Genomic DNA, 24,649 nt, shown 5'->3' with positions numbered 1-24,649 from the left:
TGATAAAAATATCACATTAAAAGCACCTGATGTAAAACCGTAACAAAGGATTACTTTTATTGCAAAAATATGCGTTGTTTTGTATGGAGCTTTTCAAACGAGTTTTAAACTGGACTGGAAACTGTTCTACTGTAATCTATTGTTTACATCAAACAAATGTATCATTGCGAGGGTGAACAATAGTTTGCGGAACCGGCTCGTTTGTAAGAGTCGGCCGACGTTTAATTAATTTCGTTTATAAGAAACGGCAGTGTATATAATATGTACATATGTATGTAGGTATATGTGTATACAAGGTACACACCGAACAAGAGTTAAGTGGGTTCGCCGTTATCGTTCCCGGACATGTGCTCCTTCTTCCAGAAGGGGGAGCACTGGGTTGGTCTTGTCCGATGTGCAGATAAGCAGGCTGTTCGTCGTTCTCCCCCCCTAACCGAAGCTCGACGATTTGCATATGCAAAGATGTTGTACACGAGGTGACGAAGGAAAAACGCAGGAAAAGCTCTTGGCATGACTCGGAAAATCTCGCGAACTCACTTCACTTACAACACACCCCTTGCTCGGCAGATTTTATCGAGGATTAAGTGCTCGTTTGTTGAAATTTCGACTGGTTTTATAATTATGTTTCAGTCTAATTGATATTCAGTTAGATTACGTATATCAAATTTGAAATAATACGTCATGATCTAATCCTCAAAAGTTTCTCGAAATAAAAAGAGGATTTATTTTTCATTCACAAGCTAGCTACATACTAAATATGTATGTATGTACGTTGGATGAGTAATAGAAAATAATCGACATTGAAAGTCGTGAAAATAATTTGTGTAAACTTAAATGTATTTTACTCCCAGTCGCCTTTTTTTATTGCAATATAACTAGCTTAGAAGCTAAAACTTTGACATATCAATTGATTTGAATTCAATGGTATCGGTTTTTAAGCCTTAAGAAAACTTTAAATTAAATTCAATGTAAAAAAAGAATTTTTTGATTTTTGCGAATGTTTTGGAGTTGTGATTCTGAATGACTGACAAATAATTTCACCAAAATTTCATTAAATACATGCTTTTTTTTAACTATTATTTTAGTATGTAAAAAAACTGCTATGATTTAAGTTCAAAAAAGAGAAACGTCAAAAAAGTGGCGCTATAATCGCGAATACTCAGCATCGGCCATATCATTTTAAATAAAAACTAGTGTTGTGCCTGTTGATTTCAACGGGTGGCTTCGAAAAAGAATTGATACAAGAATTAAAATAAAGTTATATGTTATACATATATAACATATAACTTTAACCTACCCACCCACAACCCCACTCCTGGTATTCTAAAATTTGCTTTGTTGAAATCTCCATACTTGTCCACGCGTCCGTCACATAATTAAATACCCACATATGTACATTGCGTCCGTTTATATATATGTACATATACAATAATGGGTCTACATCACGGGATCGAATCTCGGAAGATCGTAAAAGCAAATATCGGAAAGCAAAGATCGAAAAGAATGTATGCATGGTAAACGGTACTATGCATGTATACTTCTATAATATATGTATATATATCAGTGGCAAGCGGTGAAAATATCTCTCTTTTACATATGTATGTACAAACCTCTCATACGTTTCACTTTGCCTCTTATCCGATCGTTTTAATATTTTGCCATATTGCTCATTTTGGTCATCAATATAAGTAAATGGATCCTCCGCCATTACGATGGTGCAAAAATATCGCGAAATCGATTTAAAATTCAGCAGACTTCCAATAAACCCTTTTAAACGAAAACAAAAATAATGTGGCCAGAACACTATCTCAATAAACATGTTTCAATAGAAAATACTCAATATAAAATAGTATTAACAGTGGGAAAAAATCCCAAGTGAAAATACGTACTTTTGACTTTTGATTTGAACTGGACGACTACTTAAAGAGATATGAAAGCTGAAATGTACTAAAAATGAAAGATAAAATACCTGACTATAGATTCGAATATTCATTTTGAACAGGAAATTGACAGATTTTGAGACATCGACCGAACAACACAAAGATATATAAAAATCCAATCAAGATTTTTTATTACCAGATTCGTGTTTACTGGGTATAGATCTATAAGAAAAGTCATATCTCGTCTCTGAACCATTTTTCGTGTCGAACAGTGTTATTAGGCATCTATTATTACTATTATTAAAAACGCATATGTTATATCGCGTTCACCGATTTAATTTATGCGAATAAATTACGCTGTAGTCCACGCGGACCTCTTCACGCTGATTGGTTGTACGCCTTGTTCGCGTGTATTTATTTTATTAAATATCTCTAGGCACAACATACACTCCTGACATTCCAAAATTTGTTTTTTTGAAATCTCCATAGTTGTCGACGCATCCGCCATACATATACCCACATATAACATACATACATTGCGTCCGTTTTTATATACATATATTATTTAAAAAAATAATATTATTTCATTATAAAGTGAAAGACATTGACAAAAATGACCAATACATGAAGAAATCAATGAAATGCCTAACGCTAGAGAAATTTGACCTTCAGCAAACGGAGCTTATCAAATTCTACAGATTACTAAAGTCCACGCAGCCGGACATGAAAACCAACAAAGCGAGTCAGGGGTCATGGAGCGAGGGCAAATATTTGAACGACCATCGAGAGCGTTTTTCCTATGAGAAAAGCGAAACCGGAAAAACCGGATCCGGTGAACATTTGAATAAAACATGCGCGAACGCTGTCGGAGATTAAGCATACGCCCGCGGCCACTTCGACCTCACCACCCCCCACCTGTACATCGCATATCGGTCTCACCCTGTATATATATATATATATATATATATATATATATATATATATATATATATATATATATATATATATATATATATACATGTATGTAGAATTGTATGTACGTATTTCCGAAAGCGGATCAATCGAATACGTGCCGCGCTGGCTGCAACGAATCCGGTCATATTCAATACGGATTTTCTCCCCGTTCGACACGTTCTTATCCCGAAGAAATGATTCGGCCTCTTTCTGGGTCAACACTTTGCTTTTTTACGGCATTCGTATTGTGTAAGGCCGGGTCATCCCTTTAGTGAAAGGTAAATTCTAAGGGAAAAATCAACAAAAAGTGCAAAAACTGACACCACTTTCAGCTGGTATGAAATTATGAAAATTGTACGAGGTTAAATAAAGAATTTTTCTCGAAGGTTTTATTTATTTATTTATTTAGAAAATTTACAGTTTATAAAGTTACATAGATTGATAGTAAAAAAACATAATTATGTTAAGTAAACCATTAATAATTTTCACATATAGGTAAAAAAAAGAAAAGCTCAAACATTTAAAACAAGAAACAAAGATGATAATAGAGTAAGATAGTTAGAGAAAACAAAAAGAAAAAAAATAGAAATAACAGTATAATAAAAATATCAAAATAATAAGAATAATAATATGATAAAAATTATGAAATAATATAATATATAACAAAAAACAAAAAGACAAAATAAATACATCAAAATAAAAATTCATAATCACAATCGTAAATTTTCAATAAAATTAATCATCGAAAAACAAATTTGCAATAATCACTCTAGCTTGTATAGCATTAATATTAAATAAGTCAAACATAGAAATTGTTAAAATTAGTGTGTTGACGGTGGAGCTTGCACGCCAGATGAATGAGCTTCTTCCATAATTAGAAAAAGTATTAGGCATGTAAAGGAGCTCATTACATCCAGTCATTCTATTTGGCACACGCAATGATAGTCTGCTCAATAATTAATATTATATAAATGTGTTTGAAGATTTGAATTCAATTGGATGTGCTTCTAAAATATGTATAATTTCAGTCACATATAATATAATATCATTATATCATACATATAATGTCGCTATTCTGTCTGCGTGTCTGTGTATCTGTGCTCGCCGTACTAAAATAGTCGTTTTGATCGTTTCGGTGCTAAACATAAACGCAACCACCTAGCCATACTGCTGCTACTACGTAAATACATATTTTTTAAATAAATCTTTATTCTTATCAATAGTACTGTAGCGTATGCTAAAAGGAGCGGCCGTTATAATTGGTTTCGAGGATTATTTCCAGGCTTAAGTTCAGGTCGGCTAAACAATGAGAGACCCCCGAATGCACTCGGTCACATTCCCGTGGATTTCTTAGAACTGACAACGCCAAAGCGTGGGACTGCACATCCGAGTACGTGACTAAACAATGGGGAAGTAACCGGACGTCGAAGATGCCCTGAGTGACCTGTCCTTTATAAAGAGGTACTTATACCATATCAAGACATTCTGGATGAAGCACTGCCAGTGTGTGTATCTCCTTAATCACCAATAAATGCTGTGAAACGACTTTGGCCTTTTACTTGGAACCTCCACCCACCTCTACGCAACAGTACTTTAAAATATTACGTTCCATTTGAAAGATTTTAAATACTCAAAACAGTTAAAGATAAGTCACAAAAGTATATAAATAAATGTACATATATAGCCAGCAGTTTGGCTTAATGGTAGTGTATATATTTAGCACCACTGAGGTCAAAGGTTCGAGTCCTCGCCAAATCTGCTGGTTAGATTTGGGGGTTTTGTGACTCCAAATCGATCGTTTCTCTATCAGAGTTTGAAACGGTTCCTGAAAATTGGTATTAGATCTATTCCTGTTGTCACAAAAAATCTGCCTGTGTATAATTTGTAATAATTATGCACAGTAATCTGAAATCTATAGATATCTCTATAGACATCTTTATAATTTCGTATTTATTATATGTATAAAAATTGTACACAAAAAAATCTAAACATAATCCATAGTTGTCTCTATGATTATTATTTCTGTTATATGCTATATATTCTGATTGTATATTTATTACTGTATTTCTGATTTCCGATTGTTTATGTATTCTGTATTTCGTTAACGTACACCCGTCGCATTGGAGCGATCTGTAATGACGAGTGTATATTGATTTGTAATAATAAAAATAAAAATAAAATAAAAAATAAAATACACTGAAAATTTATTAAAATATACTTGTACCAATAAGTTTCATACGACTTGTATAATTTGAAGACATACATGTAGTTCCTAATGCTTTGCACTTAGAGCGCATGAAAAATTCACGACTTTTATTTCAAACCGGGATTTTATCACGAAACTTTTCAACGCCATAAAAGGTTAAACCAGAAGCGTAAAATTAGAGACCGGCAGCTTTGAATCAGTGGATTATTTATTAGTAGAACTACCGCTAGGCGATACAGAGCAGTCGAGATGTCGTGCCCGGAAAAGTCAACCGGAACCATGTTTGCTCCCGGTGTACATCCGGGCAAAGACAAACACGCGTCCATAAACACACTGACACATTTGGAACTCTGGCTAAACTCATCAACAGATTTGGCAAAGTCAAATATTTGCGAACGCGGTTTCGCCGTTTCCAAAGTGCAGAATGGAACGGGGTTGATGAAACAGGACGGGCGGGTGAAGGGGGGGATGAAACAGGGGGGGGGTGAAGTTAACCCCACACCCGAGATAATTATATACCGTAAACAATAATTGCAAAGAGATAAATTACATCCAAAGGTATTCCGGTCACATGTTTTCAACATTAGTCAAGGATTAGTTCACTTTTGTATAAATTGAACAAACAATGTATATAAGGTATCTTGACTAATCGACGTCACACTTTTCGAAGATAAACGGAGATTAGTCTTCTTTGATGTGATGGTGTGGGGAAAATGGGGGGTTTTACACCCTCAGAAGCTACCCCAACCCCTTCTTCTAGGCTGTAACAAAAAGCTTAGAGTTAAATGCGAATTCGACTCGTTAAGTCGATAGTAGTCGAATCTCGTTAAGTTGACGATAACGCATTAGTGCGATTTGATTTTTCGTTGCCAAATTTGGTTGTTTTTCGAGACTAATGTGATAATAATGAATGGCGTGTCATTTCAAGTTTTGAAAGGCAATAAAATGTGTTTTTCTGTCAAACTTTGTTACGATTTGAAGAATCGTAAATCACAGAATAGATATTTCTTAGACTAATAGGTTTCAATTTTTTTCTATACTGATTTCATACTACATATTGCATGATATATCATAATGTAACGTGAAAATTTTCTTAAACTTGTTTAATATAATATGTAATGTAATTCAAACTCATCTATTGCTTTCAACGATTTTATAATCAATGTGAAAACTTCAGCCATTAAAAATAAAAAACTTATGTGATTGATAATGCAGTATCACATCTACAGACATACATATATTTGTATATGTACATGCAGAAATGTGCTCATCGGCACGATGAGGATCGATATACCATAAAATATCACATAGCAATGGGTTGTGTTATATGTATGTACACACATACATATGTATTATATATAACATATATTGTATGTACAATGTACATATATATATTTTATGACCATTTACAGCGTCCATAAAATCGATTGTATCTGCATAATTCGTTCATTCGACTTTTATGACGCACATAACGGCCTTGTTGAGATCAAATTCGACATACAAACACGTGAAAAAAATCTTCAATACATTTTTATAGATACTTATGAAGGTGAAGAGTTTTGTGATAATTTTTCTATTATTTTTAAAAATATATAAATCCGTATATATTTTTAATAATAATATGTATGTATGAGGGTATAATAAGTATCATAGATTAAATCGTAGCAATTCATTTTGCGCCAGAGTTTATTTTAACGATCGGAATTCGTGTTTGTCGGCCGAAATTGAAAATCTTGTATATACAAACATAGTCACTTTAAATGAATATTTTTTTAATTAAAGCATCTCCATCTTCATCATTTGACTGTTAGGACATAAACTTTAACATTTCGATGTAAAATTTCATTGCTATTTAGTTTCCAATCCAACTTAAGCTGAATTTCCAGTAATTCAATAAGATAAATCTTCGATTTTGATCGTATTAAAACAATGTTTGTATTCTATTAAAAAGTTATATATGTAAAATGAAAGTTCATACTATATAAAACGTATTGAAAACAAATTTTAAAAATAAATTCTTAATATTTGTTATACATATGTACATATATGTACATATGTACATACTAGGGTTTCTGACCCGGGTCGACCCGGGACAGACATTCCCGGGAATTCACGGAATTTTTGTTGTCCCGTGTCCCGGGAATTTTTATCTCGAATCTCGGGAATTGGATGGACCACAGCACTTTTTTCAGAAATTTCATATTTTTAGTAGTAGTAACAAATGGCAATTGAAATAACATTACATAATGTTACGTACGCCGTGGATTGAGCGAATTGTACTTAGACCAACGGATATCTGTTATCGGTTAACTAAATGCATGCACTTACTTCCAAAGCTTATATCTGGACTCTAAGTGCATTTAGGCTAAACAATGACCGTTATTAGTTATTTCTCAGAATCGGTACGGGAAGTCCCAATGTCTTGGAAATACATATCCGAATACGTGACTATATAACAGGTAAACAGATTAGGCGTCCTGAGAGATCTACCCTTTATAAGGCGGTACGTAGGCGATATAATTCATTCTGGACGGAGCAGTGACAGTGTGTGTAACTCCTTAATCATCAATAAATGCTGTGAAACGACTGTTGGCCTTTTACTTGGATCCTCCACCCACCCCTACGCAACAATATTTATGGTAAAAAAACAATTCAAATATTTATTAGAAATAGAATTTACAGAAAAAATCTCAATATTTAGTAACAGCCATAATCCTGCTAGGCATTCTTTCAATACAGGCATCTATCATTTCATTTATCCATAAATCGATTATATATTTTTTCAATTAATTTAAATTAGTATTAGAACTGTTATAAACAATTGATTTTAGAAGCCCCCAACAATTTTAAATTGCGTTTAGATCTGATGAATAAGCTGGCCACTGTAAAATGTATCAATATTCCTTCTTATATATTTTAGATTCAATTTAATGTTGTTTTTATGTTTTTTGTTTGTTGTTATATGTTTTTTTTATGTATTTATTTTTAAAATTCAGTTGAAATATTTCTACACAAATAAATAAGTTTATATGACAATAAATTCATAATATACGTCTGAATACAGGCTTCTGAATGCACGTCTAATTTTTGAAAAAAACTGAATATACATATGTATGTATGTACGTCTTACTATTGAAAAAAAAAATGTTTATTAAAAATAAGAAATGACCCTTCATCCTACAAATTTTCTGGATCCGCTACTGATAGAGAGAGATAGAGGGGTAGAGAGAGAGAATTAAAAACGTCGAATTAAATACATTAGCGCAAAGTGTGTTCCGATATCGAACGAATTTAGCAAAGAACAAAGACCACTTTGGCGGTCTCCGATCCCATTTAACCCGTTCGGGGGAATACTTAAACAAGTGCGATTAATAATCCGATTATCGAAATTAATTCCGCGTTAAAATAAATGCGACTTCCAGTCAATTGCGTTCGCCCGCCCGCAGATAACGGCGCAACTTTAACCCCTCGCCGCCCCTTGCCGCCACCACTCCCATAATTAATTCCTTCCTAATAATCATCGCTCTTTATCACCAGCCGAACCTGGACTCGGGACTTGGGATGAGGGACGGGAAAGGAGAGTGTCTAATTCGCGGCGCCGTGAGAGTTCGGCGTGCGGGGCTACAACTTTATCTAATTGCACCGAACTGCTAACTAGTGATTAACACCGAGACGCCTTTCCACCGTCCTCCCCATCCAAAAACCAGTGGATATTAATTTGACGCCGTCGGTGAGGGTGAGAGCGTTAATTTTTACTCAATTATACCCCTCGAGCGTACACATTACACATATGATGAGGAAAATTGGACAATATGGATGATTTGATAGTTATTATTGATACTGTGATCCTTTGAGTACTGTTGCGCGGACATGGAGAGGGGTTTCCAGGATCTGCTAGTGTTGCAGAAATTTTTTATTGGTCTGCTCCCGTCGGCTCTCTAGCTCCAAATGCTCTACGGTTCGAAAGCGTCCAATATTTATACTCATCGGGCTCTCTCCTTACACATATATTCGCGAGAACCTATTGGTCGATGAGTCGCGAGATCCTATTGGCCGTTGTACACGACTCCCTATATTCAAGGAATTTGACCCTTAAAGCCCTCAACATGAGACCACCCCCCCCCCAAACGAATACAGTCTAAGAGACCCTTTAGTCGGAGAATGAGACGGTTGTTCATGAATATCGCACAAGAACAACCGCACATCACTGTTCTAATAAAAAAAACCACACTGTACATAACCAAGTACAAAATAAACAACAACGCATGAACACATAAAGCGCGCATGCGTTAGGAAATAATACCTGAAATGTGCCGTGCGAATGCACGCACATCTCAAGTAAACATACATGTATGTATGTTTATGCGTGCACAAACACGCACACACACACATACCAATACACACACACACACATAATCACACACACATAAACACACATACACACATTCACAGAATAAAAAAAAATAAAAAAAATAAAAATGAACTCATAAATGCTTATGCAATCAAGTGGAGTAGTAGCATCCAGGGGAACGCAGCTTCCCAAAGCATTCCGCGAACTTTTCGAAAGCTCTAAACGATGTTTTATTCATTATTAGATCCCCATGATGCAGGGGGCCAATGAGAGAACCCCTGACGCTGTTCAGCAGAACCCTCCTCTCAGTCTCCATCCCAGGACAGGACCACAGAATGTGATCTGCATCCTGCACCGGAAAAGAACATGGACAAAAGGACTCGGATACCAAGCCCATACATATGTAGATGTGAGCTTGCCGTTAAAGTGGCCATGACCAGTCAAAATTTGACTGGGCGATAGCCAATTGAGCTCAAGGCGCGAAGTGACCCTCGGAAAAAACAAATAATTTGGAGGAACACTCCCATCTAAGCTTCCAAGCCGAAATAGCACAATATAATAGCCGAAATATGTAGCACTCCCTATATATAATACATCTGGTAATCAACGCCAGTAAACCATCGGCCCACGAGCGCCACTAACCTAATCCCTACATTACAGTAATATTTTATTAAATGAGAGGTTCTTGGTTCGAATTCAGGCCAATATTAAAAAATATATGCTAGTAAGATAGTGCCAATCCACTATAGAGGTAAAGAAATAATTATTTCTATCATTTTGTACTAGTCTTCTATACTGGAGAACTATGGACAAAATGTAAGCAGGAGACAACGAATTAAGGTACGAGGATTAAGGTACATTACAACAACTGTTTTTTTTTTAAATAACGTTTATAAATAACACCCAAAAAATAAAGTTTTTATAACACCCACTAACAATTTTTATTTGTTTCTGAATGTTGAAATGATCATGTATTTTTTCAATGTCTCTATTTTATTGCATTTTTTTTCCAAGTCCTTCTCTTTCGCTTCTTTTATTTTTTTTGCAAATCAAGCGGTGGAAATTTTTATATCGAGCGTTGTCTTTATTTTTAAATGTTCTACGGCGATCTATTAAGTTTAGAATTTCTTCCGTCATCCATTCATGTTTTTTGTTAAATTGGTGTCTTTGACTAATATTTTTGAAGAAAGCTTCACTACATTGTAAATACGATACAAGTACGAATGATTATAGCAAAATATTCAAATTTGGATATATGCGGATGCGAGAACGATGATCGTTGACCTTGATAGGGCGCAAAGGGTTAACGCGTTGCGCGTTCGCACTTTTCAACCCGTTAGCGTCGCAGATATATTACATTATACGTTCGAAGCGACACATTTGTGCGTTTCTTTGACCACAATGGCATGATCGAGCGAAAGATAGCCTATAAAGGTTATTTTTCGGCCCAGTATTTGTATGAGCGAATGTGCGATTTACGACCTATCCCCTACGGTTATCCCACTAGGAAGAATGGGAACTCACTTTGCAAGCCATGGGGCTAGTTTTGGGGGGTCTGGGGGATGAGATAGTTTGCGTTGTCGAATCTGCTAATGTCGACAACGGTGATTATGCGAGTCTGCGAAATCTCAAAGCCGAATCAGTATTACATATGTACGATTTTTTTTCTTGGCTAAAAGTGATGAAATACTTTTTATATGTATGTACATATGTGTGTTATATTATACTTTTATCTACTGTTAAATACTTTTATATTTATATAAGTCAAAAAATAAACAGATGATCATGTGTCTTTAGTGGTCACGGCACGATTTACAAATGTGATACAGCATTATTAGAAGGTTAGCATGTTTACTGTGTATTAAAGAATTTAATCATATATATTTATATAATATCGCTATTGTGTCTGTCTGTCTGTCTGAGATAACGCTCACCGTACTATAATAGTCGTTTCGATTCGACATACATATGTACGTCACAGCTAAACCACTGCCAAAACGTATATACGAATATAAGAACAAAAAAAACCTTCTATATATACTGTTCGATACCAATGTTTCCTCTAGGAAAATATACCGAAATAATGTACCGCTATCTATTGAAAATTTATTTAATTACTTAATTAATTAATACATTTTTCTATCGGTGTATTATATTCTTTACATGGAGGTAGGTAGGTAGTTTTTACCATTTTTTTTCATATTAAATAATCTAATATATAATTTAGAAAGAGACTTTGTAAATATTGTTGGTTGGTAATCGAAAACAAATCAGTTTCTATGACGATTTGATATATATTTTTTTCGATTCAAATAAATTTAATAAAAAAACAAATGAATATTAAGTATTAGATTCACCATGTTTAAGCTATTTATATTACAAATACTGAGCGAAGCTGGGTAAAACAACTAGTTAAATATAAATATTAAATTAAATAAATTTAAAAGGTATTTGAAAAAATTTTTACACCGTGAGGATCGAACACATGACCAATGACACATTTATTTAAAAAAAAAATATATTCAATAACTTAATATGCCAACACCCATCTGATGATATGTCATCGGGTATAATAGCTATTCATTTATATAATAGCGCGATTATGTATTTCTGTGTGCGATAACGCTTGCCATACTAAGATAGTCGTTTCGATTTGACATATGTACGTCACAGCTAAAACTATAACTTATTTTTTCATATTAAAGAATATAATAACAGATCAAGAAACTTCTATATATGTATACTGTTTGCTACCAATGTTTTCTCTAGGGCAATAGTCTCACATCTATTGAAAATTTATTTAATTAATTATTTAATTTTTCTATTGGTGTTTTATATTATTTATATGTACTGTAGGTAGGTAGTTTTTACTTATAATACACCCGATTAAATCTTCATTAGGTCTATCACTATATGTCAGGTCTGTTACAGGTTAGAAACTCCTTACGTCACGCCATATAATTATGGGTTAAACGTCACTGCTAAAACTACACTATAACAATAGTAAAACTGTTTTCTGGGCAAAAACGGAATTTAAATATTCCAAAGATATCGAAGAGAATCTATTTGTAGTAACTTGATTAGGATAACACTGTTTTGTACATACCTCGCAAGTTTTATCACAAAATGTGTAGATACGTTTCTTTGGACCTATACGGCCAAGCCAAATAGGTCCAAAGAATCTAAAGGACTACCAACATCTTCTTACGTTTGCTAATATCACGATCAACGTTTAAAACAATATGAGTGACCTAAATATATAAGAGAGATAATGAGAACCTATAGAACAAATTATATAAAATATAGAGTGAATTATAGGCGTTGAATTAAAATCTGATATGGCCAGATCACGGCGAACAGGTTAGAAGACAAGTGACAATAGCTAGCTTGATGAATAAACGTCAAGTAACCCGAAAAATCAGAAACTTGAAACGCGTTGTATACGATATTTTATCTCCAACATAATGGCAGATGATACATTAACGTATATTGATGACCAAAATGAGTAATATGGCAAAGTATGAAAACGATCGGATAAGAAATATAAAAATTGACGTCTTAATGTGAAACGTAAAGGAGGTTTGTAAAAAATACATAGCGATAATTGTATTTAGCGCGGTTTTGAACCATTTTTTTTCATATTATGCAATTAAATATAAAAATTAAATTAATTATATTTTAAAGGTATTTGAAAAAAATACGACCTCGATGTGGATCGAACACAGAACCATCACATTTTTTTCATTTAATAACTTAATATGCCATAGTCCATGCGATGGTATTTCATCGGCACAACACTTGTTAAAAATAATCATATTATTAACAATTTAATTTAAAATAATCATACGCTACGTTTATTCAGATACGGATTCAAATATGCCGTACATCGGTTACATTTTATATTACACACAGTGATAGACATAAACAATTAAAATTTGCCTCCCTTATTGCGTCCGCTTGAAATTAATATATTCACGGCGAGACGACAACGTTATAGAAGGATAGGACAGATGAAAGGGAGGAGGGTGGAGGGGGGGTTGTAGGGGTCAGGATATGGAAGGGGATGAGGGGGAGCCTTCCGCCAAATTTGATGAAACAATTATATTTAATCCGAGATTATTAATAAAACCGGGGATGACAAGTAAAGTAATAAAACAGCGATGTACCGACGCTAGTAAAGTGGCTCCCTAATGACTATTCAATGGAAGAATCCCGCAAGGAAATTTCATTTCGTATCGCACTTTTAGGAGCCGACGGGGGATGGTATAGGGGGTGTGGCGGGGGTAAAGGGTAGTCGAAAAGACACCCCTTTCCTCGTCAGTTTTAAACCGATGATTTGGTCGGATAACTCTATCCGACCACTGCACTGTGGCTTTCAACATGTTATATCTACATAATTTTAATGAAATTTACATAATGAACATATGTGCTTTTTGTGATTTTAATCATTTTATTTCTAGATGACTGAATTAAATATTTATAATTAAACTTTCTGTGGATGAATTATTACAATCACATACATAATCGCCCTGCCTTTATAATTCACATTACAATATAAAATTTAAGTAGGGGAACTATGAAGTAGGATATCAAATTTTGTAGTACAAAGTTAAAAACAAGCCTGTATTTTTTTGGCCATTAGCTTCGTTTGATTTGGTCACTAAATAAATGATTGGTAAGTTATATAATCGGTCAATGACTGCTTGACTATTGTCTGCAAGTCAAAAAATACTAAATAAACAATTAGTAATTTACTGACCATTTATTTTAACGTTTGCCTTACTGTGATAAAAAAAAACCACTAGCCACTGTGCGGGACGCTTGGCGTCCAATTATAAGAGGTTCATTATTTGAATTAGCTATAAAAATCATATTATCGTATATTAAGCTACAAATAATATATGGTAGAGCTATCATTCCAAGGTGGATATCATTCTGCTGACCGGTCTCTGTGATGAGCCAGAATGTTAAATTACAGAAAACACAAATATCGGAAGGCAAAGATCGAAAATCGAAAGATCTTAAGTCGAAAGATCAAAAAAAAGGTGCATGGTAAACGGTACATACTCACTTAATTTGCGCGAGCAGGATACAACAGGAACAAGAGGAACAGGCTTTTCCTCCCGTATTAATGTGCGCGCGCAGAATACGGGAGGAAAAGCCTGTTCCTCTTGTTCCTGTTGTACCCTGCTCGCGCAAATTAAGTGAGTATGTACGTGAGTATGTAAACTACATACTAAATACACAGTTGGCAATACATAGTGATGTTTTGGAGAAATTCACTTCGGTAAACATTTTAATGAATATATGTATGTATACGCAAATATACGATATGTATATTTGCTTAGCTAGCAGATGTATTATTATGGAAATATATGTTATAAAGTGTAAATAAAATATAACAAATTATGTTTTTATTGCAAATTTCTGTGAGCGTAACGGAAGTGGCTTTGGTTAGCGCATGTCCACACTCCTCCGCACCGCTACTTCTGCACACCCCGCACCACTACTCATCACGTTTTTTGTCAAAATGAACTAAAACGTTTCACTTTATTATTTTTTTTTAAATATAATTTATTTATTACTGGCCACTGCAGAGGATGAAATAATTTTAAGTTGGAAATATGTAGTAAAATATAAAATTGTTTAATTTATAATAATGAATATTAAAAAAAAATTAATTAAAGTAAAAAAAACACACATATGAAGTTTGGAAATCTTTGATTTTTCATATTTCTATACAACTATAATATAATTATTTTAAATCTATCTGAATATCGGAAGCTGCAATTGAGCCTTGGGAAATGTAAATTTTGTACAGTGTGCGATTCCTTCGTATTGAATTTCAGTTTAAACTAAAAAAAAGCCTTATCTTGACTGCCTTAAGAATAAAGTGTGTAATAAACAAATTCACACGTTCTCACACACTGTATATATTCTTTTATACACATTTTTTCCATTTACAAAGATTTGCACATGCAGCGAAAGAATATTGCGATACATTTGAATCCTTCAGATTCGATTTTCACACGAACGAGAGGAGAGACCGGCGCTGCTGCAGCATATTTGACCCAAATCCGGAAATCCGGTCTGAAATATATTATAAGCACACGGGGTCATATCGGATAATTCGGTCTTGTCGTTCGCGCATAGGTAAACGTTTCGTTCGCGGGCATTAATTGTGAATTTGCAAGTAAACAAACGGCAAATTACTAACAGGCAGGCAGTCGGAAACTTTGCCAATTTAAGTTTCATATAAATTCGTTCCAGCTTCCCTAATTTTCCGTCCCTCATCCCCTAATCCAGCACCCGGTCGGTTCCATCCGTTCGCATCTCCGGTCCGTTCGAGCGAACTCCCACGGAAATAATAAAACAAAATAATATATTGAAAGCAAGCATGTGTGTATGTATGTATGTTGCTATGCGATCGAGGAAAACTCACATAGACCGGAAGTTAATGCTAGTCGATGGGAAAACCGTTGGATATTGGCGACGACTTTACCGTGAATATGTCAATAATAGACTATTTTCATTATTTTTTATTTACGGAATATTAATAAATAATAATAATTGTGTTTAGATATGTAAATAGTCGTCCAAGAATCAAAAAAAAAAAAAAAATTACTCATAGTTCGACAGATTGACACGCTGGTATATTTAGCTTCGCGGTTTGATGTTTTTTTTACTTATTCGATTATAGATTTGCACCAAATGGTGAAAAGAGTGAAAATTTCTTTATTTATCTTATTTGAAGCTTTGAATAACGATATTTTATATATGTATGTATATGGCAATTCCTTTTCAAGAAAAAGCATTCTTTAAAATATCAACGGGCACGAGTAAAATGTAATATTTTTATAAATCGAAATGCCAAAATTGTCAATTTTAAAATTGAAAAAATTCAAGTTATTCTTAAGTTGATGTTAGTTTGTGAATGTATTATATCTGTAATTTATTATTAAGAATTAAATTAATAAAAATATATCATTAAAAAAATTACGATTTTATCCAAAAGTTCCTAAAGGTTCGTTTATACCAGCACACCTGGATCTGGTAACTGGCACATTTATTTATTTATTTATTTTAATATACAAGTATACCAAAGTGTCTTTACAGGTCACCGCAATATGACACCGTGGCCATAAACACCAGTACTAAAAATGTATGTTAAAAATAAATATATGTTCCATAATGTGTGTGTGACGTATCCAAAAATAGAGCAGCCGACAATACACATCAGTAAATGTCATCAAAACGTATAAAAAAAACCGGTTTTCTGTGACCTCTGTGGAAATATTCACGCATGACGGGACGTCATAGTGGTGAGTGCACCCGTACAAACGAATGTGCTGTCATGCGCATATGAATATTTTCAGAAATATCATATTGTTACGTACGCCGCGGATTAAGCGAATAGAATCCAAGAGACTATGTGACCGTCCAAGGGTTATCTGTTAACGGATTAACTAAGTGCTTGCACTTAGGATCAACGGATATCTGTTAACGGATTAACTAAGTGCTTGCACTTACTTCCAGGATTATATCTGGACTCTAAGTGCATTTAGGCTAAACAATGATCGTTATTAGTCCTTTCTCAGAATCGGGAGAAATAATGTCGTGGGAATACATATCCGAATACGTGACTATACAATAGGTAAACACATTAGACGTCCTGAGAGATCTACCCTTTATAAGGCGGTACGTAGGCGATATCAGGTCATTCTGGACTGAGCACTGCCAGTGCGTGTATCTCCTCAATCATCAATAAATGCTGTGAAACGACTGTTGGCCTTTTACTTGGATCCTCCACCCACCCCTACGCAACAATATTATGACAATATTGACTTGAGGATACGACGCAAGCAATATTGCGCCGTATCATCGCGCTCTGTAATATTAATGTAAGCTGATTTTACCCTGCAATCATCCAAATCAAGCATAAACGTGCCGAAAACGAGTGGTGCTGTATGGTATGAACAAAAGTAATCTTATCCGTGCACTACCATGCCAGCCTGTTGCCTTGCAATACTAGATAGTATGAATATACCTTAAATCGCTATCTACTATTATTTTATCATTCAAATCCTTTTTAAAAGTTTCTGTACCTTTCGTTTACCGTTTATTTGTTTTGCTCCTCAGTTCCCGAGCTTTTATTCAACACTTTGAATCTCAGACTTGGGGTTTTTTTTCTTACGTACGTATTAAAACTCGCTATTTGTAAATATTTTTTGATAGGATGATCAATATCCATCAACAGTGACAGGTTATTGGAAACCTATTCAAACATATCAAATTTGGCTTTGTCAAATAATAGTCCTATTGGAAAAAAATCGGATGATGTAGCTTTCATTGACCCAAAATTCATGGAGAGAAAATTTAAATAACATGCTTTTGACACAGCTTACTTAAATACGTACATATATTTAATATATTGAAGTATTATTTTAAAACAACTTCATGAATCACTTAACACCCTATGAAAGAAAACTATAATTAAACTAAACAACAGTATATTGTTGTTGTTATATGCTATACGGTACGTAATGTACTTATATACGTAATGGTACATATGTATATAAGCACGATTTTATATTGCACAATATATTTATATTATTATAGTTTCATTCAGGGTTGCCATTGATTTTTCATTTTATAAAAAAAATAAGTTTAATAACACTGAGCAACAAAAAATCACGTTTTTGAGTTACCAGAGCGGAGACTAACCGTGCTATTTTTCATTTATTTGGCAAATTTTTTATTTCACCACGTTTATAAGGATTGGTTTTCTATCTCAATATTTTTTTTTTATCTAAACGTACTAACTCAAGCGGTAATTGCAATTTAAATGCTTTCGTTGTGTATATGGTTGTATCGCGTAATATTTTGCGTGCAAGCGAGACGGCATGTAATCCACCTCACAGAGTACAAAGGTCCGGAAAAAAAACATTGAAATAGAAAACCAATCCTTATAAACGTGGTGAAATAAAAAAATTGCAAAATAAATGAAAAATAGCACAAAAAAAAAATCTGTAAAAAAAATATATTTTTGACTTTTAAAATTCGCTAGACAATTAATTAGAAGTATTTTAAAGCAATGAAATATAAAAATTAATAGGAAAAATATCTGACTATTGATTCCTAATCCTAAATTTTGAGTTAAAGACCGCAAAAGCCAAAAAACTGTAAAAATCGCGCATTTTTTTAAACGCTCATATCTCGTAAACGATCACCCACCAACAAAAACCAATATCATATTCGAATTTAGTGGGTCAAACTTAGTAAAGATTGGCTAGTCTCCGCTCTAGTATTTTTTTTTGTTTCTCAGTGTAATTAATGAAGTAATTACGAAAAAATACAATATAATTTTTTTTCGATTCAAATAAATTCAATAAAAAAACAAATGAATGTTTACTATTAGATTGTTTTGCCATGCTTAAGCTGTTTATATTACAAATACTGAGCGAAGCCGGGTAAAACCACTAGTATTAAATAATTTCGTTAATTCTTCAATCGATGAAAATTCAGTTTTCATGTTTGGTTAAGTACAATATTAAAATGGATTGATATTTGTTATTACTGTTGAAGTCAAACCATTTCTACAATATACGTACACTTTTGTATATATATATATATATATATATATATATATATATATATATATATATATATATATATATATATGTATATATACAAATTTTGTTAAGTCGGGATTTTCAGAGGCAATGCGGGACTCGGGATTTGTCTGTTGAATTTGTAACAGTCCCGCTCAAATAGGGACGTCTGGCAACCCTGGTTCCATTAGACAAAACCACCTTAAAATATACACATTTATATATGTATGTATTTTTGCTGTTGATTAATATCTTGAATTTGACTTCGGGAAAGATTCGGGGGGTAGACAGATATACATTGTACATATGTAAATAGTACATCCGTTAACCTTAGGCCAGCGGTTTCCAAACTGGGAGGCGCGCCTCCCTGGGGAGGCGCGGACTATTGCCAGTGGAGGCGCCAAAACTTTTATAAAAAAATAATTTTCATACCATAATATCTACAAATAAATAAAACTTCATATCGTAGCTTAACAGTAAAAATTCAATGCATGAATGTTTATTTTAATTTTTCTTTCATTTTTATATCTACATTTAATTCCTATAAAAAATAATATCCGGAGAGGAAGATTTTAAAAATCGCGCCTTTGCAAACGCTCTTTTTCGGTAATGCACAAAACGACCACCAGTTGCATGAAACAATAACCTCAAATTTAAAAGTCACTCGTGGCTGAAGTGTCAACTGAAGCGTATTGTCGGGATGTGATATTGTTTTTATCGTGATTTCTTTCTGAAAATAATAGTTAGTATATTTTTATAATTACATTTCATTATTATTTGTTTAAATTATATCAATAAAATACTTTTTAGCCGAATGGATAAATTTTTGAGTGATTACAAGAGAAAGGTCGACAATAATGAAGATACTGATGCTTATATAAGTGGGAATAAAAGCAAAAAAGAACAAGGAGATAAAGCTTTGAAGAAAAGACGATACAGTTCATCGAAATAATAGTTAATATATTTTTATAATTACAATTCATTATTATTTATTTTAAATTATATCAATAAAATATTTTTTAGCCGAATGGATAAATTTTTGAGTGGTTACAAGAGAAAAGTCGACAATAATGAAGATACTGATGCTTATACAAGTGGAAATAAAATCAAAAAAGGACAAGGAGATAAAGCTTAAAGTGTTATTATAGATGGTTTGGAAAAACCAATGTGTTTGTTGTGTTCGAAAGTTTTGGCTTTAGATAGTATGAGACCAGTCAAATTAAAACGGCACCTAGAAACTCTACATTCTGAATACGTTGAAAAGCCCATAGAATTTTTTCAAAGAAAATTGGATGAGATAAATATTCAGAAGCAAACGTTCAAAAAAATACTTTCAGTTACACCAAACGCATTATTGGCTTCGTACCATGTCTCTTACCGAATCGCAAAATGTAAGAAAGCACATATAATAGGAGAAACCCTACTTTTACCAGCAGCTGTTGATATGGTTCGAATAATGTTCGGCGAATCGTATACAAAACAGTTGTGACAAATTCCACTAGCTGATAATACAGTCGGAAGGAGAATCAATGATATATCTGAAGATATTTGCGATCAATTAGTTTCTCGTCTTTGTACTTCAAAATTCGCAATACAAGTAGATGAGGCAACTGATATAGCTAAAGATGCCCATTTAATTGCATATGTTCGATATGTCGCGGATAATAATATATTAGAAGATATATTATTTTGCAAACCCATTCTTGGGAAGACCACATCCATTGAAATTTTTTTATATAATAGACAGTTTTTTTGAAGAAAACGACATAAAGTGGAATAATTGCGTTGGACTGTGTACCGACGGAGCTCACTCAATGTCCGGACACAAAGCAGGTGTTCAAGCATTGGTCAAAAAGAAAGCACCACATGCTATCTGGACGCACTGTATGCTTCACAGAGCAGCTCTAGTGTCAAAAAATATGAGCGAGGAACTGAACAGCATTTTTACAAAAGTTATAAAAATTATAAACTACATTAAGAACAGTCCTTTGAGAGCATGGCTGTTCGCAAAGCTGTGTGCTGACATGGAAGCTAATTATACCTCACTTTTGTATTATTGTGAAGTTCGCTGGCTGTCTCGTGCAAAAATGATTCAAAGGGTGTTTGAACTCAAAGAAGAAATAGCAACCTTTCTCGAAGAAAACCAACATGAAGCGGCACATTTGTGGACGAACGACAATTTTATTGTTAAACTTGCCTATTTGGTTGAAATTTTTGGAAAATTGAGCGGTTTAAATAAATCAATGCAGGGATCACAAATACATCCATTTGTTCAAAAAGACAAAGTAAAAGCTTTCATTAAAAAATTGAAGTTATGGAAATCAAATTTACAAAAGAATGAGTTGGATATGTTTTCACTTTCCAAAGATTTCTGGGCCACAGCCAATATTGAAGCAAGTAAAAATCTTTTTATTGACCACTTGGATGGTTTAGTGCTGCATTTTTCCAATTATTTCAAAGACCTTGATTTCTCAAAGTTTTTGTGGATACAGAATCCATTTAATTACAATGAAGAAGACGAATTCGAGCTGACAACCATCGAAACTATAGTTCACTAAAACAAAAGTTTCAAAATGAAACCATAATTAAATTTTGGATGAATCTTAGTGGAGAGTATGAATTTTTGTATTGCAAAGCAATGCAAGTGCTTCTACCGTTTGTAACATCTTATTTATGCGAAACGGGCTTTTCGGCACTAGCTGCAATGAAAACCAAATATCGAGCCAGGTTAATAGTCGAAAAGGAGTTACGAGTGGCACTCTCCATATTGCCCCCAAGATTTGATAAACTTTGTGCCAACAAACAACAACATCCGTCGCATTAAATTTTGATGTGTTAGATGTAGTTTATTATAAAAATAAATATACGTGTTTGTATAAATTTATGTTATAGCAAAACCTTTTTATTATTCTGTCTATTGTAGGGTTAAGTATTTTTTTTTAAATAAAGGTTTATTATTTAAAACGTGTCTATATTATTATATCTATTAAAAAAGAAAAGGTGGGGGAGGCGCGGCAAAAAAAATTTTTTTTTTAGGGAGGCGTAGTAGCATAAAGTTTGGAAACCGCTGCCTTAGGCGATCGTAGTTTACAAACCAATAACCGGTGTATCGGAGAGCCAACCGTTCAGGGGTCTTGTTACGTGAAATTATTGGCCGGTTAAACACCGGTTGTGTAATCCATTAGTAATTAAGCAAATTGAACTGGGACTAAACGGTTCACGGAGAGGTCTAAACCGGAACATCGCACTGCATCGGTGCCAATTTGTGTCCGCGTCACTTTCAACACACCAAATACGACAATGCATTAAAATAATTATTTACAGAAATACTAAAGAGCATCAGAAACAGAGATACTTAAAGCTTTTTCTATCTGCTCTTATGTACATATGTCTCTAAACATTAATTGCTACTACGAAACACTTCATCGCATTGCGTTATCACTTGAATGATACGTCCAAGTATCCGAAAAGTTATATACATATTTAAAGATTTTCACTCTTACAATGATATAAAATTTAAACCCATTTGTAATGAGTTGATTTATTCGAACTCCTTGTTTCTTTCCGTCTGCTTCTAAAGAGCAACATCGATAGTGATGCCAATACATATTGGTATATCGAATCTAGTATCTGCTCATGTCTATTCGTCTCTCTACTTTTATTGGTTTATTTATAATTTAAATTGAAAATCAAATCTACCAGAAAGAGTTGAATATAAGTCGCAAATATGAATTGTATTTTTATCATATAAATCAAAGTCCTTTTGAATTAGATTGTTGTGAAAAATCGTCAATGTATCATTTGCCTCTCTCTAAAAATAAAATAGATTTTTGAAAAAATCGCATTAGTTTACAGTCTGAAAGAATTCCAATAAGATTATTTTTAGAAATTTATAGCAAACAATTTAAAAACGTATTTTATTTATATATATTTAAGAGTACTTGGGAAAGGCAATAAAGCCGATAGACTCAAGGAGTTTGATAATACATTCATACAGTAGTACATATATATAAATATCAAATAAGGTAATTAAAAAAAAATAGAAATAAAAATCTAAAACAAGGAAAACCGAAAAACTCAAAATAGACGGAAATAAAATAAACAAGAGGAAATACAAAACAATAAAACTTAAAAATATAATACAGTGTGAAAAAGATAAAGTTATAGGCGTTTAAACAATTAAAATCTGTACAGCCTTGTTTGTTTGACTTTCCACCTCCCACTTATTTTGTCATTTTATCATTTTCGCACTATATCTTATAAAATCTGCATTATAGGCTCTCATTATCTCTCAAATATATTTTTACTTCACTAATAGGTTATATAATGAATGATAAAAATCTGTTTTTATAAAATTGAAACGGCCGATGCGGCGTTCGTTCTTTGGCCAAGACGTTCTCGGCCTTGTTTGACATCTTTGTTTTTGATCTCATCTATGTATTTTAGTTTTCAACTCGCTGATTTCTACTGGTTTTGGACTGAGAGCGTCTCATTCGAACTGTGATATTTTACAAATCTTTTATCATCCTAGATTTTACAAGCCATTTTCATCCTACAGTTATATAGTTAGCAGCTGTCAAAACTTCGTTGTTGAAATAGTGAAATAGAAAGTGCACCCACACATTTTATAATAAACTTGCGAGGTACATATGTATGTATAAAAAATGCTATCCAAACTAGGCTCAGATATTTGTTTTCGTATTGTGTCATCGATTTCGTTTGACAGTCATCGGCGAATACATACATAACTAAAAAATAAACGCAATGAAAAATAAAATTGACTAAATGCCATGTTTTTTTCTTCTCAAGGTCTCTTTCCCTATTGAGTTTGCTTATAGCCTTCGTAACTATCAGCTAACGTGAACTGACTCGACTGTCGATCTTGGTATACTGTTTAGGAGTGAGTTCGAATTTTCGACTCATATTTCTGATATGTGCTGTAGGGCTACCAACGTGCATGGATTTGTTTTGCGCAATTCTCACTACTTCCAACATCCAAGTATAATGGTGTTACTTTATTGTTCGCTTGTCCGGAGCATATTGGAGTTTGGGTCGTAATTTGGAGTCCCACTGAAATTAAATTCTCTCTCTTGATAGAAAGAGTTCAAAATTTTTTTCTTAGATGCCTATATATAAATATAAATATAAATATTACCCCTATTTATTTTCCACTGCCTTTTTACAAGGTATGCTAGGCTCACTATCTTCGAGAAGAATTATTGCCATTTCCAAATATTTCTTTGGAGTATTAAAGGGAAGAATTTACAACCCTTCGATTTTATTGGAATTTAAATTTTCGGCGCCTGAATGCGGTAGAACATTGCGTCATCATTCTAACCTATTCCTGCGAAAACGATCGGATAAGAGACAAAATTTTTCTTGTGTAGTGATCGTAATTCAAAGTAAGAAGACGTTACTAAAAATGATTTCGAGGTGAGAGATGAAGAAAAGTGGACTTATGCCACTTTCAATTATAATTGTTGAAATTCATCCTGTCTGTTGATTTTTCAATTAATAAAATAAAATAAATAAAAATAAAATAACTGCTCATATAGGTACATATGTATATGAGCAGTCCCACTGCCTTTTTACAAGGTATGCTAGGCTTTGACTCACTATCTTCGAGAAGAATCATTGCCATTTCCTA

The 24,649-nt window shown here is 33.5% G+C and overlaps 1 protein-coding gene across 1 annotated transcript; it reads left to right on the top strand.

The window, feature by feature from the left end:
- Positions 1-20,029: 20,029 nt before the first annotated feature.
- Positions 20,030-20,491, top strand: LOC143921570 (protein FAM200B-like). Its single transcript, XM_077444922.1, has 2 exons — positions 20,030-20,096; positions 20,202-20,491. Exons 1-2 carry the CDS (start codon positions 20,030-20,032, stop codon positions 20,489-20,491), a joined length of 357 nt encoding a protein of 118 aa, XP_077301048.1.
- Positions 20,492-24,649: the final 4,158 nt, after the last annotated feature.

Source organism: Arctopsyche grandis, chromosome 13 (assembly GCF_051622035.1).
Source record: "Arctopsyche grandis isolate Sample6627 chromosome 13, ASM5162203v2, whole genome shotgun sequence".
Classification (NCBI taxonomy): domain Eukaryota; kingdom Metazoa; phylum Arthropoda; class Insecta; order Trichoptera; family Hydropsychidae; genus Arctopsyche; species Arctopsyche grandis.
Note: the sequence above shows the minus strand (reverse complement) of the source record. Positions and strands in the feature narration are given on the sequence as shown.